This window comes from Python bivittatus, unplaced genomic scaffold (assembly GCF_059951505.1).
Source record: "Python bivittatus isolate LINGU-HERP-01145 unplaced genomic scaffold, Pbiv_v1 ctg000220_np1212, whole genome shotgun sequence".
Lineage (NCBI taxonomy): Eukaryota > Metazoa > Chordata > Lepidosauria > Squamata > Pythonidae > Python > Python bivittatus.
Genome location: NW_028277048.1, coordinates 15,514,020 through 15,532,985, shown reverse-complemented (window position 1 = coordinate 15,532,985; position 18,966 = coordinate 15,514,020). Strand labels below are relative to the sequence as shown.

Below are 18,966 nucleotides of genomic sequence, written 5' to 3'. Positions count from 1 at the left end.
TGGACTGATAGAAGTGAAAGTGTTTGGTAGTGGTTTTGTAGCCATTTCCAGCCCCATAAGCATGACAAACCTTTTTCTGAGATCCACAGAGATGTCTTTTGATCGAACCATGAGTTACTTCTGCAAACCTGAGTTGTAAAAAGCAGACTCTGCTGATAGTAACTTTTCAGTGTGAACTCTGTGTGTGTGTGTGTGTGTGTGTGTGTGTGTGTGTGTGTATTTATTAGGGTGCCTTCAAGTCAGTGTTGACTCTTGGCAACTGCCTGGACAAGTCCCTGCAGTTTTTTTGGGAAGATTTTTAGAAGTGGTTTGCCCTTGCCTTCTTCCTGAGGCTGAGAGAGAGGGATTGGCCCAAGGTCACCCAGCTGGCTTTGTGCCTAAGGTGGGGCTAGAACTTATGGTCTTCCGGTTTCTAGCCTGATGCCTTAACCACTACACCAGACTGGCTCTCTTCAGTTTGGTGTATGTGTATATGTATGTTTTATCAGGGGTGGACCCTTCAGAATCACGCATGATTGTCTTATTGTTTGGAACATCAGCCTCAATTTACTCCTCTTAAGAGAGCTAGGTTTCACATACTTTTTCCAATGAAGACAATGAAATGTTTAATGAAAGCATGACACAGGACATGGTTTTGGTATTAAAGAAATTTTTAACCAGATTTCTTTAATATTAATAATATTAATATTAATAAGACAGATGAAGATCTGGTCATATTGTAGGCCAAAATATTACTGATATTACAGGATTACAGATGGTTCTAAAGGGTTTGCAAATTTCTCTAATCATTGAAATTCTGGACCTGAGCTCCTTCCATAGGACTCTAACAGAGCTGTTATCTTTATGACACCTCTAGCTTTGGCATAGGGAAATGTGTAGATGACACACAGGCAATTTGATGAATACCAAAACTTATTTGTTGACATATCTATGGACATATGTCCTGGACATCAGTTTTAGTTTCCCGTCACAGAGTGTTGCATGAAATAAGAATCTTGGAAATTGTTGGCTGGTTACAACTAATAGTTGCCTTTGTTGACCTAATGCCAAGTGTTTATGTATGCCTTAGCTGTACTTATGCTTTGCTTTTGGGGGCAGGGGGCTGAGTGGGATGGCATAACTGAGCATGCTGTGTTACAGGCTATATAATTGAGATAACCTCTTAAAGTGTTACAAAGATGCTACAAAAAGGTGAAAGTTGATATTTGCTTTGATTAATAGAGTTTGCAAACTTAGCTTGTTTCCATAAATTTAATTTTATTTATGTCATGAAAAAACATTGTCATGAACAATCCACCATGACGGTAATTTTGATCCCTTTGGTGAACTTATTTCCTGTACTAATTTGAGGTGCTGTAGCACCTGGATGTCAGAAGACCTCTGTGTTGTTTTTCTCCAAGACATCTAACAGCTGCTCTGAGAACAGAGTGTGAAGTGACTGTCTATCCAAAGTATAGCTGTCAAATCTCTTCTGCTCTATGTTTAGCCAGTGGATGCAAGATGTTTCAGCAGGACTTAGATCAGGGGCATGTTACTGTAGTTCCAGGGCCTCAATGGAGCCCAGAGCCCCTGTTGTATTGTGATAGCAGGAGGAAATTATTAAATTAATGAAGAATAACCATCCAAATGGTATCCAATTATTTTAATTAAATCAAATTCAGCTGTAATCCTCTTTTGTTTTGTCTCCAGCCACTTTTGGGAATGTGGCCCCCAGTAATGCATCCCAAAAGCCAAGTATAGTCTTGAGTCAGAAGAAGATTGTGCACTCTAGATCTTGTTAAAAGGAAATTCTGCTGAAGAGCATTGGAGCAGAGCTAATGTTCTCACATGGATTAGAATGAATGGACTCCTGTGCCTTTCATTGGTTATTTTTTTTCAGATTCAATTATTTTTACTGAGTAGGATTCCAGCAGCTTTTCTGGTTCAGAATGAATACTGGGCATCTTTAAGTGCTCAGATATTAAAGTAACGTGGAACAAAGGGAAGGAAGAAGAGAATGGACTCTTCCAAGAAATAATGCATTTAAGCCTGTGGTTCTTAAGTGACAGAAAGATGTCCCCGAGGAAGAGAAATAGCTACCCTGTATGTCTTTATTTTTATTTAAAAATGTGTATCCCATCAATACTATATAAACTGGCCATCCTTGTTACTGACACATACCGAATTAAAATAGCCAAAGGCAGTAATAGGCAAAACACAATTCAAGTATCAATTTTAGTGTTTAAAGAATATTTCCAAGCCCTGAGAGTCCCAGGACATAGCTTCCTGTGTCTGACTAGCATAGCTGTCAGTTAGAAAGTTAGTTTCTTAAGGAAATGGAGTCTCCTGGGTATTCAAGGCTCAATAAAATTCATTAATCACTGAAATCAGTCTCATTGCTTCTGACCGTTTTCACAACCCAGCAGAGTCTTCTCCAACCTGAGTGTCCTCCAGATGTTTGGACCATCTCACAGAATTCTCAACATTGTCCAGCTGGTTGGATCCCAGTTTTGCAAGCTGAAGTCAGGATATCTGTAGGGCGCACCCAGGTGAAGTAAGGCTGGCTTACTGTGAAGTACAGTCAGAGCATAAGTTCACCCCTTTCTTGATTCGTACAGAACTTAGGGGACCACACAAGCAAAGGCAATTTACTCTGCTCTTGCTGAGATTTGGAGGAAGCTAGGCAGAGTATCTCCCAAGTTAGTGGGAAAATAAACGGATTACTTCCCCTCTTGAATCTTCTTTGTATGCAACATTGATTCAGAATGTGTATGTTCAAGTGGAGGAGAGGGGTAAGGGAGGCACTTGGATGAATTCTTTCTGGCTTGCCTTTAAGCAGCAACAACAACAAAAGCCTCTCTTTATTTTACCGGATCCTGAATCATAACCTCCTCATCTTGAAAAAGAAGATGGGTGGTGACAAATTCAGTGAATAAATTAAATAAATAGAAAGAAGGTGTCTGCCTCCATCATGGTTGCTGCAGTTAATCTAAGATGACAGCCTTCTCCCGCTCTATTTTGAAAAGTAAAGTAATCTTCCTCTGCAGACACATTTCTGTCAGTTAACCCGGGCTGGAAACTAGCCAGGTTCCTCCTCTCAGTGTTTTAAACCAAGCTATACAGTCACTGCATTATCATAACCAGTATACAGGAAAACAGACGGTACTAATTAGATGAAGAGTTTAAAGTGGCCCTCTGTTGTCTCGAAAAGGAACTTCTTGGTTCATTTTTTAGGTATTTTCTCAGCCCCACTGCTGAACTGATGACATCCAATAAAAGCTATTCAGAATGCTAAGATTTTAACGCAGCTATGATTGGGCATGAATGTGCATATCACTCTCCTGCCGGAGTAACAGTGGTGAAGAGAGGGGTTGATTATCTTCCTAACTGGAGTCAAGCACGAACATAAATTATTTCGTACCAAAAGTCGTTCTGTTATATGTGTTTGTAAACATTAAAAAGAAATACCCGAAGAGCGCAGATAAAATCATTCAGTATACCAAATTTAGCAGGGAGGGGTGCAGCGCTGTGGGTTAGGCAAGGCAGATTATTCTAGTCCTGCAAGGTATTTAGTTTGCTGATGGAGGAGCACTTAAGGCCATGCATGGCAACCTTGCAGTGGAGTCTGATGTAATAGAGTTTCCTAGCATGTATTCAAGCACACTCTGGTAGTAGGAGCTGGTCTGTGAAGTTGATTGTAGTAGAATAATGAAATAAGAGCTACAGAAAAGAATTCAGCAAGGGGTTGACAGATGTCCAGATTACAGATCTACTTAATGCTGGATAAAAGATGTGTCTGCGGGAAACACTTAATAAGTAGACTTGGTATATCTGTTCCTCAGCTCAGTAGCTCTGCCAAGCCCTTGTAATTGCTCAGTCACTAGATGTATCAGAAAGAACAACAACAACAACAGTAGAAGGACTTGATAGGTGGATAAAAATGCCAAATCCAGTCTAAACATCTGGCTGACTGTGCGATCAACAACAATATTAATAATAGATGCTAATTAACTTTGTATATACCAGAGGAATTCTGGTATATGTACACACACACATATATCTATAGATGCTCATAATACAAGGAAGGGATGTACCTCTGCCCTGTAGTAAGACGTTTATGCCTCTTTGAGTCTCTACAGTGTGTGGAGAGCTTGGGAAAGAGAAGGAACTCTGGCTTTATTTTCCTCAACAAATGGAGTTCTACTGAGGTTGCTGTTCACACTGAAAACATGGTGAGTGCATTTGTGGAAACTTGCAGCTTGCCTTGCAGGCCAGAACTAGGTTCTGAGGCTAGTTGACAAATAATTAGAGTTTGCAACAAAAATACAGTTAAAAAAATAACAAGTCATATGAACCCAGTTGGTTCATCTTCAGGATCTGTCACAATTGCAAATACTAGTAAACACAGTAGAGAAGAGTGCCTTAATTAGAGTCTACCCCAAGATCAAGAGAGATGAGATGATTTGCCGAAACTGTTAGGCCAAGACATTTAGTATTTTAAATTTCAACAGATTATGCTCAGCAAGAAAGAATCTGTATTACCTCAGAATCTGCTCCAAGTCAGGTCACCACACTCCAGAGCAGATGTAATAGTTTCCTGCAATATTCCACTCTTGCATAATCTCCTGCAGTTCTGTTTTGGGGTGCCCTGTACCTTCTTTACACTGATTATTTGTCAGTTCTCTGACTATCCTCCAACTCATTTTGGTTGTTTAAAAGAGGCTATAAGCCTTTTATCTATAGATTGATATCCAGCTGAACAACACTTGTGAGACTGGTGCTTAGTAAGAAAGTAATCTTTATTCTGAAAAGTGTTTTATGAAAAACGCAGGGCTAATGTAGCTGTAAAGAGCCAGTTTGGAGTGGTGTAGTGTAGTTTGGTATAGTGGTTATGGCACAGGGTTAGAAACCAGGAGACCATGAGTTCTAGTCCTGCCTCAGGCTTGAAGCCAGCTGGATGACCTTGGGCCAGTCACATGCTCTCAGCCCTGGGAAGGAGGCAAGGGCAAACCACTTCTGAAAAATCTTGCCAAGAAATCTGCAGGGACTAGTCCAGGCAGTCGTCAGGAGTTAACACTCACTTGAAGGCACCCCCCCACAAAATAAATAAAAATGTAGCTGCTCTTATGGCTCCAGCTGTACTCTTCTAGACAGTGCTAGGATAAGTGGTTTGGCTTAACACTAAAATTCAAGAACCTGGAACCCAGCAATAAATGTGTTGAAAATGTGTCTGACAATTGAGGACAACAGGTAGAGTTCTTGTACAATGAGGGTATGCACTAGCGAGTTAAACAGCTAAAGTGAGTGCTCCTGTTGACCAGGCAGTTGAAGGGAGGGGAGGGCCTTGGCTCTCCTCCTCAGTAGAATTCATTGCTTGCTGCAGGCCTGTAAAGGATGCATTGCTGTGCTAAACTCCAGCTGGAGTGGAACGTCAGGACTCAAGCCTACACCTGGACGCGTCAGGGTAGTAAGAATCCAGCTTTTATACATCACTTCTATCAAAGAACTAGTTAAAAAACACCCTTTGGACAAAACAGGTCTGTTATCCTGACCCATATGAAGGTCTCTAAGCAACAACAGAACAGCATTCTCTTCTCTTCTCTTCTCTTCTCTTCTCTTCTCTTCTCTTCTCTTCTCTTCTCTTCTCTTCTCTTCTCTTCTCTTCTCTTCTCTTCTCTTCTCTTCTCTTCTCTTCTCTTCTCTTCTCTTCTCTTCTCTTCTCTTCTCTTCCCTTCCCTTCCCTTCCCTTCCCTTCCCTTCCCTTCCCTTCCCTCCCCTCCCCTCCCCTCCCTTCCCTTCCCTTCCCCTCCCCTCCCCTCCCCTCCCCTCCCCTCCCCTCCCCTCCCCTCCCCTCCCCTTTTAAACAAAAATTGCAGTGTTGGAAGGGGGTATTTAGGCCACCATGTCCAACTCACTGCTGACTGAAGGAACCCAGTTAAAGCATCTGCAACTGAATTAAAGCATCTGTGCCTCTATTGTTCTGTCCTACCTCCACCCACAAGTGTACAGAAGCTGAGGCTGCTGTTCTGCAAGCATCCTGTACAGCAGCTCACAGAAACCCAGCTTTTCCCTGTCTTCCCTTTAGAAGCTCGGTTTCTGTGAGCGCCTAGCTGCTTTTAACAAAAGAAGTACCCTGTTTACTTCTGAAGTGTCTTGCATGACAGACATGTGGAACAACTTTTTTGGGTTTTTTTTTTTTTAAAAAAGAAACTTAGGAATATAGATGAGAATAAAAAAAGTTGTCTTGTTGCTCATAGTGATAAGAGAGTGTTGCCATGGTGGCATGATTCAGATTGGCTGACCCAGAGGCCAATGAATAAATAGAAAGCAAAAGCATCATAATTTAACCTTGCAGGATGTACTAATTCAGAAAAACGTGATGTTGATATCAAGCCTTGTGCAGAGCTGTAGAACTGAAATACTTGAGCAACAGAAAAGAGTTGGTTCTGGCTTACAGCATTTTCCTCCCACTGCTGATGATTTTGCATTAGAAAGAAAGAAAACAAAAACCGTATTTTTGCCAACTGTTTTTGACTGAACAGGCCATATGAAGGCAGTTTGTAGTCAGAGTCAATTTTTAATGGCCAGTCTTCTTTGATTTGTCTGGAATCCCCTCACCCCCACCCCACAAATAATTAGAAACTTTTTCCTATCCATTTTCTATTTCATTTACTTCCATGTTAATCTGGAACAGAAGGAAGAATGCAGAGACTTTTTCCTAGGCTGGCTGATCAAGCAGCTCACCTTATAAATGTGCTAGGCTTCTCTCTAACTAGTTAGTGTCAAAATACAATTTAGAAGGAACATTAGCAATTTTTTTTAAATTGTCCAAAATTTTTGGGAGAATGTTTTCTTGGAGAATAATAGCAGTTTTTTAAAATTGTTATCTGTGCTGGGATAGTAACATTATCTGGCTAACTAGGTCAGTAGTCTTGTTTCCCAAGAAAAACGCCCAGGCATGCATTGAAGAAACAATAGAACAATAAATTCTCACCTAATATTTTTAGATCATTTCATTCCTGCCCCCTGGAAATCACGATATTAGTGCGGAGTGGCTTGTTTGGGAGTTGTCTATGACCAAATAATTTATGTAATGATAAACAGGATTATTATAATATTGGGAATAGAAGTAAGGATGCTAAGGAGAACTGTGTTCTTTAGTCATACTGCAGTGGAAAGTGGTTGACTTTATGTCCTGCTTGTAAATTTTCTGGAGGTACCTATATGGCCAGCAGCGGAAACAGAGTGATAAATTTCAGTATTTGAAGCTCATATGTGTCACATTCCAAAAAGAACAGTATACCATAGTTCCATAAATTATCAATTTAAGGAATTTGATATCTGGAAATGGGGAGAAGTGTTTCCTTTGACAGCCCAAAATAAAGGAAGTGGGGAGATTGCATTTGATAGATTTTTACTGTCAAATGCAAAGAGACATTTGCACAAAGAGACACACTTGCAGAGAGAACTTCAAGTGAAATTCCCGGAGAATAGAACATTTCCAATCCAGAGTGCATTTTGTTTTTGAAATATTTAACTGTCAACCTGAGAGTGTGCGGACCTCTGTATAAAACGATTCCTTGATGTTGTTGTTGCTGTAGTATTTTTATTTTTTTGATTGACAGCAGGAATGGAAGAAAGGCTGCCATTAGTGATAGCCAGCCCCATGGTGAGCAGATCAATTTCATTTGTTTAATTATATACTTTGAAGATGGGCAATGCCTTCTTCTCTTTGCTTCAGGAAATGTGTGTTTAGGATGTGTGTGTGTGTGTGGGTAGAGAGAACAGTTATTAGTGAAATTGAAACATCCTGACCTAATTCTACCCACTCATGACAAAAACATGCCTCCTACACATTTAATCATGGTATCTAAAGGGGAGGATCTCAAAGAATGAAGGAGCCAAGCCCCTTCTTACTCCCCTTCTGCCCTGCCAAATAATTCAAGCACTGATTTCAGTGGCCAACTGGGACAGAATCGCTTTTGTCTCTGTGTGGCTCAAGGTGCTAGGTTTCGTTCTCTTAGCCTGACATCTGCGAACTAAATAAAACCCTAACATTTCTTTTCTGTGCCTCCCTTCCCCCTCTCTATGGCTGGCATTCCCTGACCCCAAAGTTTTGCTGGGGCTTCTGTGTGGCTCTCTGTAATTTGTCTTACTTGCCTGGGGTAGCTGCCTGTTCCACTGCTAGTCCCCCACCCTCCTTTTCCTTCTGCCGAGCTCCTGTGAGCCTCAACATTTATTACAAGCCTTACTGGCCACAGTGGGTCATGCCAGCTACCTCCTTGCTCTAGCCCGTGCTTGTCCTGAGGGAAGTGAGGCTGATCTATTCACACAGAAAGATAAATCTTTCCAAGAAAGGGATTTTTCCCCCTATGCCCTGCTTTTAATAAAACACTTTGGTGGAACATAATAGTGGGTTCTTTTCTTCATTTGAGTGCTGGGAGAAATAATCCAAAAGGTGTTCCATGGGCATTTGATGGTGTAAATGTGCCAAACAGCCTCTTGTGAATGAGGAACGTATATCGCTGGCTTCTCCAGCAATTTTCCCACTGGGGCAGAAAGGAAAAACCCATCTTTTGTATCATTAAAAACTGGACAAAAGTATTGCTTCTTTCATCATCCCTTCAACCAAAGTTATTGGGGTAAGCTATATGACAGTGATGTTGCTCATATTATTGATTTTTACTAAATGTTAGCCTTGTTCTTTATTCTTTTTCCTTTGGTAAAATAATCCTGCTGTGATAAGACTGTTTGTCTTTAGAACTGGGATTAATGGAGGTTCATTTTTCAGAAAATTGTTAATGCTTCGTAGATGCTATAATATCTTGTCTACCTTAAAACCTTAGTCTGTGATATACCTGATTTTAAAAGAGTATGTTTCCATTATTTTACATTATCAACAACTTTAAAATCCACTGATAAATCAGAAAAATTTATTTTTCAAAATAAACGGTAGCCTTTAAATGCATGCATTTACTTTTTATATTACTGTGGTGAAGGGAAAATGTCAGCCTCCATTTGACTAAACCACAACAGCAGAGTGTGAGTATCTGCAGACTGAATATCTGCTGAGCATAAAGGCTGCTCTGATGAAGAAACAGGTGTGGGGTTGGAGAAGAAGGTTAAGGGAGATGGTAGATGCCAGAGGGCAACAAAGAGAAGCCTACAGAGAAAGCACATGTTGGATTATTCTTATCAGACCTGTATAAACAAGCTCCTACATCTTTCTGTGCTGCCTGGCCTGGACTCGACTTACAGGTACTCCTTGCTTAACAACCCTAATTGCGACTGGAATTTCTGTTGCTAAGTGAAGCAGTCATTAGGTGAAACATCATGTGACTGCACTGCTTAGCAATGGCAGTTTCAGTAGTCCTGGTTGTGGTCTTTAGATGAGGATCTCGTGCTTGTCCTGCTCTGTTGCGCTCACCTCCACTTCACCTCCCCCCACCCGCCTGTCTTCCCCCGATCTCTGCCCATTTGGCCACCCTGCACTCCACTGCCCCTGCCACCCCCAGCTGGCCTTCGCCATCTTCTTCCTCCCGCTGGTAATGAAGCATGTCTGGCCGAGGCAGTTGCTGGCCCTTCATGAAGGCCTTATAAAGGGCCAGCAGCTGCCTTGGCCAGGCGCACCTGGTGAAGGTCAGCTGGGGGTGGCGGGGGTAGCAGGGGTGGTAGACTGCAGGGCGGCCAAAAGGGCAGAGATCGGGGGGAGATGTGTGTAAAGAGTTGCGCAAGCTGTGGTTGTAAATGTGGGCAGGCTGCCAAATGCCTGAATTTTGATCATGTGACTGTGGGGGCGTCTCAACAGCTGTAACTTTGAGGACCAGTTGTAACTATCATTCGTTCAGTGCTGTTGTAACTTTGAACGGTCTTTGAACGAATGACCATTAAGTGAGGACTACCTGTATTGCCCAGTCAGAGAAGAGAGCTGGCTCTTCAAGCTGGAATGCCTTCCTTAGAAGGAAGAAAGGGGGGAATGGACTACACAAATAAGGAGTTTCTTATATCTTCTGTGAAGAAGATCAGAAGCCACTTCTTTATATCTTTTTTATATCTTCTTTTTTCTGCTTTTCTTCTTTTTCTTCTTTATTTTCCTCTTTCTCTTTTTTACACTTTTAGCCTTTTCTTTTATTTCTCCCCTTCTCTTCTTTCTCATTCTACTTTAGTTTATATTAGTTCTTACTATTGTTGTTAAAACTCTCAGTAAAAATTATAGATATAGATATAAAAGAGGTTGTTGGCATGATTGCTGGAGAACAAATCTCAAATTGCTGCTTACTGTATCTGTTTACTTGGTTAGACATTTTATTTTGAATGTTATTTTGAGTTATTGGCTTGGGTTGCTGAGGCTCTGAAGAGTGTGTTTTTGTTTTCAGCCCCTGTCTCTGAACATTCAACAGACAGGGAAACATAAACTTCAGCAGGTCCTCTATATTCTTGGAGATATATCCAGCGTTTGCTTTCTGTTACTTGCTTCCTGCTACTGAGCTGTCTCTCAGACTACAACGGTCTCTGCCACAATCACCTTTACCCCAACTTCTATAAATTATTATAAATCTTGTCATTAATTTTAGAGCTTTAAGCTCATCACCCTAAATATAATTTATTAGTAAATCAATGTGATTTTGACACAATATTAAAATGTAATTATAAGGGCATCCTTTAATAAACTCTAAACATAATATCCATCAATGGTTGTTGCCTTTATTGTTCAGGGCTTTACATGTGAAGCTGTTGTTGCTGGATGGTATGTAAGTGCAGTAAGTAAGTAAGTAAGTTGGATTTTCCCATAACACAATTAATTCAATAATTTTAGTTCTGGAGTTTTGTATGCCTTTATTACATAAATACTTTAATTCGTTATCCTGATTAAAATTCTCTGGAGAGATTCTCCTAAAAATTTCATGGACCTATTTATTTAAATTCTCAAGCCCAAATTGAGTTACTTATTTTACTTCATAATAAACATAATTATAAAGATGATAATGGAACTAATTTCCTATCTTGGGTACCTTCTTTTATAGGGACTTCAACTTCTGGAATTCCCCAATCAGCACAACCATTGCTGAGAATTCTGGGAGCTGAAATGGTAGATGTGGAAGTTGCCATGTTTGAGAAAGACATTATGCTCCAAGCCCTAATGTTATCTTTGATGAGTATCTTTATGCATGCTGATAGCATGGACATAGGTTAAACTATGTAAATAGTAATACCTAAGTGTTTCCCAGAAGCGAGTGTCTGCAGGCATCATGTTTTCCTTCATCTGTGGCAGGATGAGACCAAGCAGGCATGGTCGTGTCAATCTCTTGGAGATTTTGATACCCTGAGATAATTCTTCTAGTAGTCAGGCTTCTACCTGTGTAAGTAAGATGTTTGCTGAAACGTGAGTCCTTCCTGGCTGTTTGGATGGAAAGCAGCACCTTATATGTTCAGTATCACATATATACAGTCTTTACAAAGATAATCCATTTATTCTTTCTGTTCTGTAGGTAGTTTGTGAAGTTCCTCCTTAATAATAAAATGTATGCAGTTATTAGGCAACCGTATGTAACTTGTTTCTTCCAGGGTGTTTTGAAGTTTAATCTCTGTCAGGAAAAGCTTACACTCTGTAAAATGCATGAAGAACAGTGAGACTATTTTCTATCATGGGTGCATCCCTTATCCCTTGCTGTGCTTTGCTTTCTTTCCAACTAGTTGCAAGCTATCTTGAAATAGTGTAGGATGAGAAATAAATGAAATTATTCCATGTATGTAATTAATTTTGAATGTTACGTGTTCCTGCTTTAGAATAACATTGATTTATCTTAAAACAAACATTACAGAAAGATAACTTACTGCATGTCCATATCTCTTAGCATTTTACTCTATAATAGAGGTATATACTGAGCTTTTTATGAGATACTAAATGTTAATGCACTGCGTAATATGTGGTTAGGTGGAAATCTTCACTGGTGTAAGAAGCTTTATGGGAGCTGGCTGATTTTCCATCAAATGTGTCACTTGAGTGGGCATGTTCATGCTTACAAAATTAGCTGGTTATCAGTCTGTGTGAGTGGGTGTCTCTTGGCATTTGTGTGATCTCAGAATCTGATTTTTCTTTAACATTAAAGGGGAGAAAGAGCTTGGATTCTCCCTTCTTTCTCTATTCCTGCAGGAATTGTATTACAGTTGGTGACAATTGTACCTCTGCAGATGATTTCTTAGACCAACTGTCCTTTAGCCATCTTCCCCAACCTAACTGGAAATTATGAGAACCGTATTTTAGTACATCCAGAAGGCATTGAGTTGGAAAAGACTGGAATCTTCCAGTCTTCAGAACTGGATAATCGGAACATTAAAAAATTATTGAATCCAGCCTGCTCTTCAAGAACAACCAAACTGAGATTTTTAGGATTTTTTTTAGATAGGGTAGGATAGGATGGACAGTAAGTCCTCAGTTACATGTGAGATGTCTCAGCAGGTGGCAACATCTACCAGTCTTGTCTGGTCTTGGAAGCTAAGTAGAATTGGTCCAGTGCAGAAACCGGGTGAAAGATCAGGGAATCCCTGGGCTGTTGGCTAGACTGAGAAGTCAGAAAAACCTATTGGGAAAGCAGCATCAATTCCATAATGTTGCCAATTCCTGCATGAATGCTCTTGTGGTCATCAAGTCAAGCACAATATGATGGCATGTTTATCTTTTTTATACCAGAGACAAAGACTGTCTTTGAATATAGAAGTTGCATTTAAATATTGGGGCTATATGTTTCGGCCTTTCCCAAACTCTGCTACTCTGGAAGCTGTAATCCCAGACTTCTGGGAAGGAGTTAGACTGATGAAGTCTGGTCTTATTGCTTTATAGATCAGCTAGTGCAGTCCAGACTTTCATATATAACAAACAGAGAACGTACACATTGCACTAAGATACTTTTCAGGTAGATGAACCAAATGGCTCACCTCTTTCATATACCTGCTTCATCAGCCATGAGGATTTTGTGGTTTGTGGAGAGCACAGCAGTAACACATACCATTCTGCCAGTTTTGGTATTGCAGTGGTGAAGGGGGGACATTCTGTACCAGATTTTTCAAAACTTATCTTCCCTGGTCTGAAATTTCAAGTTATCACATAAGAAAAAAATCTTGCGAACCTAGTATGAATCTGAGGAAGAACTGTTGCATATAACAAAGTGATGCTGGCAAGACATCTGTGACTTGGTTGGACTGTACTGTACTATATCTTTTTGGGGGGGGTGAGAGAGGGGTGAAAATAGTGATGTTTAGTCTTCACTGCTGTCAGCGAGGAGAGAACCTTAGTTGAACCCAGAAACCTCAGTTTGCTTCTCTGCACAGTGCACTGCCTAAAGACTTGTGTGGGGGATTTATGACTGTCTTTTTAGTTTCTCTGTTGCAAAAATGATCTCAGCCAGATCATCTCTTTTGTTCATGCTGGTGTGTGTGTGTGTGTGTGAGAGAGAGAGAGAGAGAGAGACGGCTGGGGAGGGCAGTAATTGTGATTATATGTGTTTGTGTGTGCATGTGTATGCATATATAGAAAAAATGAAATACTGGTTTTGATTCTCCTCATGTTGGAAGTAATTGTCTTTCAAAAAGGAAGATTGTGAGTGACTGAAGTGGGACTTTCGTGGGAGTATTTCAAACAGTGGTCTAAAGAATCCAGGCAAATTTATCAGGCAAAATTAGCATATATTTGATCAATGGGTTCATTCTTATTCTGGAATAGTTTATTAACTCATAGTTAGATAAGAGTCAGTTCTGGATAAATTGGAGATTGATTGATAGATTATTAAATTCATATGCCACCCATCTCCCCCAGAGGGTGACTCTGGGCAGCTTACAATTGAAAACCAAGACAATAAAAACAATAAAAATATAAATACACCCAATTAAAATCACAATACCACTCAATTAAAATCACAACCCCCCAATTAAAATCACAAGTGCACCAGAACAGTGTCAGCAGTGTAAGTTTGCTGGGATTGACTTCATATTCTTTTAGTATCAGAGTCTTTTGCAGTGCTCCTTGGATGCTTTCAGGTAATGAGAACTTGGAAGTTTCTTTTTACATTAAAACTGATTTATAGGAATGATTGTTGGATACCAGATGGTGCACTAGATGCCATATTTCATGAATCAAAATTATAGAATAGTAAGAAGAGGGATAAAAGAAAAATAGATTTTTATCTACATCTCTACTTGTTTACCTCATGATATAGCAGTTGCCATTGGTGAGACTAAGTATTGTTTTATCTGAGTTAAAATGTGTTACTGATGTAGTATCATAGCTTTTTTTCAGACTTTTAAAACCAAGCAAACTTGCCCCCTCTCAGACTGCAGTACTCTGATTCACCCAGAGTCCCCCATTGGGGGGAGATGGGCGGGGGAGAAATTTAATAAATAAATAAATAAAATAAATTTGGGATTGCATAGAACTTCAGCAGTAATCCAGAGCTGCTGAAGGTCAGTGTTCAAATCAGCCACATTTGACCTTTTGAATCCATGGTTTGTGCTGATGTCTATCTCTTAGGGTTTTAAATCATCAGATTTAGTTCTTCCTTGGTTCCTTGCAGTGGGAACTGGAGACAATTTCTACAGCATGACTGATAATTGTTTTTGGTTCCTAGGGCAGCAGCTCAGGGGCCACACTTATGCACACGTGTGCATATGTATGGATATATCTGTTGCTCCCTTCTCCATGTAGTCCTCCTCATCCAACACATTCTTTAGATATTGATCCCATGGGTCCTCACTAGGTTCTCCCTCCCAGCAACCCTGCTCAAGATTGCTGGTTCTCTGGGAATAAGAAAGAAATTATAAGTCTTCTTTCCAGAGATACTTGATCCTCATTAAGGTTCAAGGAGAGAAGCTAGTCTCCTTCCATCCTGGTCAGGGGAGAACTCCCTGGTTTAGGTTCCAGCTCCTCAGGATTCTTCTTCTTCAGACCCTTCCATCTTTCATCTCTGGGGGAAAAAGGTTTTTTAATTTGTTGTCAAAATTAATTAATTTTAAAGAATTTCAAAGCTTTAAATGTTTATAATTTTTTTATAAAAGCAAACCTGAGAATTTAGCCTTTTTGGAACGTGGAGTACAGTCTTGTCCACTGCAGTTCTGGGAATGCCCATCAAATACCCAGTATAGTTCTCCCTGTTTTCAGTGATTCTTATAAGAGTTGCTTGGTAGAAGGGGGCAACAGCAAGGCTGCAATTTTCATCAGGGCTCTTGGAGGGATGAAAAATTTCTGTGGGGTATACATAACACAGAGATCACAAATCCCCTGTCATTCTGAAACCTGGTGTGTTATAAGCACAATAGCTCTTTGGCTATCTATGCTGTTAATACAGTTTGTTCCACTGGGGGGGGGGCAGTGAGGTGACTTGCAAACTTTGGCCTAATTTCTTGCAGTGCTTCTTGGTCTGTTATCAAAAGCCCTTCGCAAGAGAAGAATTCAGATAATTATCTGTTAAAGAGTTGTCTGCACATTCCCCACAGCCTACCACTTAGGATAAAGAAAAGAGGGTGCTAGAAAGCAACAAAAGGGCATGTCACGAAAAATCAGAGTGGTTCCTCCCACTTGTTTGCTTTAGACCCACTTTTGGACCTCATTTCAGGCCTATTCATCATATGGCCCCCAGTAGACTATCCCTGGTTCTTCAGAAGAAAAGTGACTAGAAGCCAAACAGAGGGTTTGTCCCAAAGATCGGGTTGTCCCAAAGAACAAACCATTTGTTCCCAGGAGGTCTCCTAAACTCTTTTTCACATTGGCCAAAACCATACTTGGGGCATGTTAGTTGTTCTAGATTTTGGCTGGTACAAAATCTAGAGGGATCTGAAAGTGATTTTATGGGGCGAATAAAGCGGTGCTCTTGCTTATTGGCTTTTTACTCCCTTTCTCTTCCGAAGGGCCTACAGGGCAGGTTCCCTGCTGCTCTGTCTTCCCAGCCCCTTCGCTTTCCACTCTCCTTAGCTATTACCACATGCTTGATTTTGACAGGGACAAACCAAAACCAGCTTATTCACGCACAGAATTTCTTCATATCCCTAATAGCAATCTTAAGGTGACAGATTATGGTGGGCCCTCTTCCTCTTCTATAAAGGGAGTGGAATCAGCCTACTTCTCACTGACAGGGGCTTAGACACCACATTCAGGAGAGTGCAGGCAAATGCTCTGTTAACAAGTCCCAGATAGCTTATTAACAGAGCATTTGCCTATACTCTCCCGCATGGGTAAAGGGTATGAGAGTTACCAATTCACACATTACGTATATTAGTATTTACTTTTAAATACCTAATGTTGGCAGAAACGTTAGTTACCCTATAGTATGTAGTAATGACAGGGTGAGCAAAATTGTAAAAAGCATGGCTTCCCCCAAGTTTGTTATTAGGGCTTACTCTCAACACAGTGTAAGAGTGAATCAACAATTCTTGCCTCTCCTCTCCACTTTGTAACAATTGTCTGGAAATCACACTTTTGGATTCCTCATTGGTAATTACCAAGACCACTGGCTGTAAAATAAGCAATAATGCATGTTCGGTGCTCTACAGCACTACAAATTAAAGAGAAATTACTTTGAATGAGTCTGCCTATATTAGTAAATCCAACCTAGGGCCAACACTCAATAAATCTTTGTAGTATCTGACTGCTTTTCTGTTGAGACTTGGCAGTTGCTTAATAAAATGAGTTGATAAATGCTCTCTAAGGCTTTTGCTTGCTTTCTCTGTTTCCCAATTGTTTGGTACCGAGAGTCCTCAAAATAAGTACTTTACAGATTTAGGCAAGGTGTAGACAAGACATAGCATTCTCACAGAGCTGTAAGATGGCATTCACCTGTCCAGCCACCATCTAGTTGCGGGTGGATAAGCATTGTATGTCTGGCCAGGATGTCAGCTAGTCGGTTACAATTGCCACTGAATTTCACTTAAACCTGCATTCCTATTTAGCTGAATTTCTGTACGACCAGCCACATTTCTGTCGTTGTTGTTGCGCAAAATTAGCAATGATATTTTCTTTTCTATTTTTACTTTTTGTTAAAATAGGGTGTTAATGAAGGGTGCGGGGAAGTTTCAGCAACACTAATAAAACTTGACAAAAGGTGGGGAGAAGTTCTAGATAGGTTTGCTTTCCTTTCAGATGGTAAAGTCCAATTGAGAAAAAGCCACCTGAATTCAGGTCCCTAATGAAGTGCGTTTGAGAAGATGCTGCTAGTTCTGAAAGGTGACTTATTGAATTACAGTAATTGCAGGGACTGTTTTCTGAATGAAGGGTTTTTGTAATTTAAATGCAGTGGTAAATCCCTCCAGGAAGAATAGCAGTTCTAGGAGATCTGAATTCAATCCCTATACAGTAAAGGCATCAGCTCACTTAGTGGCTGCTTTCCTGAAATCATGTGATTAACCTTCTCTTTTATTTCATTGTGCTTTTCCAAATCAAAATGCTAGTTGCTGAAAGGTACAGCTTTCTTTTGTTTTTGTTAAGCTTGAGGAACATTGTTTTTGTCCTTCTCATTTTTACTTCCCTTTTACCTTTGGGAAAGGTTCATTGTAACAGAGATATTGGAGAGAGAGAAAATATCTACCAATAAGCCGTGTGGTGGTGTGGATGGAAAATTGGTGTATTGTATTGTATTGTATTGTATTGTATTGTATTGTATTGTATTGTATTGTATTGTATTGTATTGTATTGTATAGTATAGTATAGTATAGTATAGTATAGTATAGTATAGTATAGTATAGTATAGTATAGTATTGTATTGTATTTATTGTGACTTGGAGTGGTTTTGGAGTAGACCAGCATAGAAATACTAGTAATAAATAATATTTCAAGTGTATTAGCACAGTATATGCTGTACACATTCCATTACATACTGAATCTACCTGTGCAATGTCTTTCATTGGCCAATCTAGCTACTGAGGAGGGACTGATTAGGGCTGCATTCGGTAGGGAAGGAGAACGTAAGTCCTCCAACCATATTCTTGATAAAAAGATGCTATATATAAGAAGAGAGCCAGTTTGGTGTTGTGGTTCAGGTGCTGGCCTAGAAACTAGGAGACTGTGAGTTTTAGACCTCCCTTGGGCATGAAAGCTGGCTGGGTGACTTTGGGCCAGTCCCTCTGTCTCAGCCCAACCCACCTCATACAGTTGTTGTTGTTGTGGGGAAAATAGGAGGCAGGGTATTAGGTACATTTGCCGCCTTGAGATGGATGGATGGATGGATGGATGGATGAAATATTCATTCATTCATTCATTCATTCATTCATTCATTCATTCATTCTAATAATAATATATTCCTCTACCAAAAAGAACATCTGCAGGGACTTCTTTGTCAAAAGCTGAGTAAAGAAGGAACTGGATGTTCCTACCCCTGCAACAGATATGAATTAATCTGGAATCTATAGTATCATATCTCCAATAATAGAAAGAATGATCTGTAGATGCTTAGGGATTCAGTTAAGCAAGAGGCAAAAAGTAAGAAAACAGAGTTGTTAAAAGCAAATAAGTCTCCAACTCTTTTACTCCTGCTTGCAGGTATCCATCACTAACATTATATTGTGCTGAAGATGTCTAACAGCAACACCACACAGGAGACACTGGAAATAATGAAAGAATCAGAAAAGAGGCTGGTTGAGGAATCTTTGAACAAAACCAAATTTGTATCCAGGTCACCAAGCAAAGACGAGCTTGAGAAGGACGGGGAGGAGAGCAGTGTACGGCAAGAATCTCAGGTAACTGGACATAATGTCTTGTAGATAGCCAAACCAGTAGGTCCATCAAGGCCCACAACTGACTGGCTACAGACCTTGGACTTAATTTTACAATATCTTGGTCAGTTATTTTCAAAGCTGTTGCTGACTTTACTCCACTAGAGGCTCCATAGAACATATCTCAGTTTACCATCATCTGCTGCTTAGAAGTTTCCTGCTCACTTCAACAACTCATCTGCTTCTTCCCATCCCTGAAATTCCACCCAAAGCACTAATGTGACATCACCTCCT

General features: G+C 40.2%; 1 protein-coding gene across 9 annotated transcripts in view; it reads left to right on the top strand.

Annotated features, from left to right (window-relative positions):
- The window catches only part of R3HDM2 (R3H domain containing 2), a 167,033-nt gene that overhangs the window by 79,979 nt on the left and 68,088 nt on the right, over positions 1 to 18,966 (top strand). For all 9 annotated transcript variants that reach the window (XM_088137957.1, XM_088137953.1, XM_088137954.1 and 6 more), the window contains exon 2: positions 18,500 to 18,696. In XM_088137957.1, coding sequence (XP_087994083.1) covers positions 18,532 to 18,696 — 165 coding nt within the window. In that variant the 5' untranslated portion in view covers positions 18,500 to 18,531. The remainder of the gene's footprint in view (positions 1 to 18,499; positions 18,697 to 18,966) is intronic.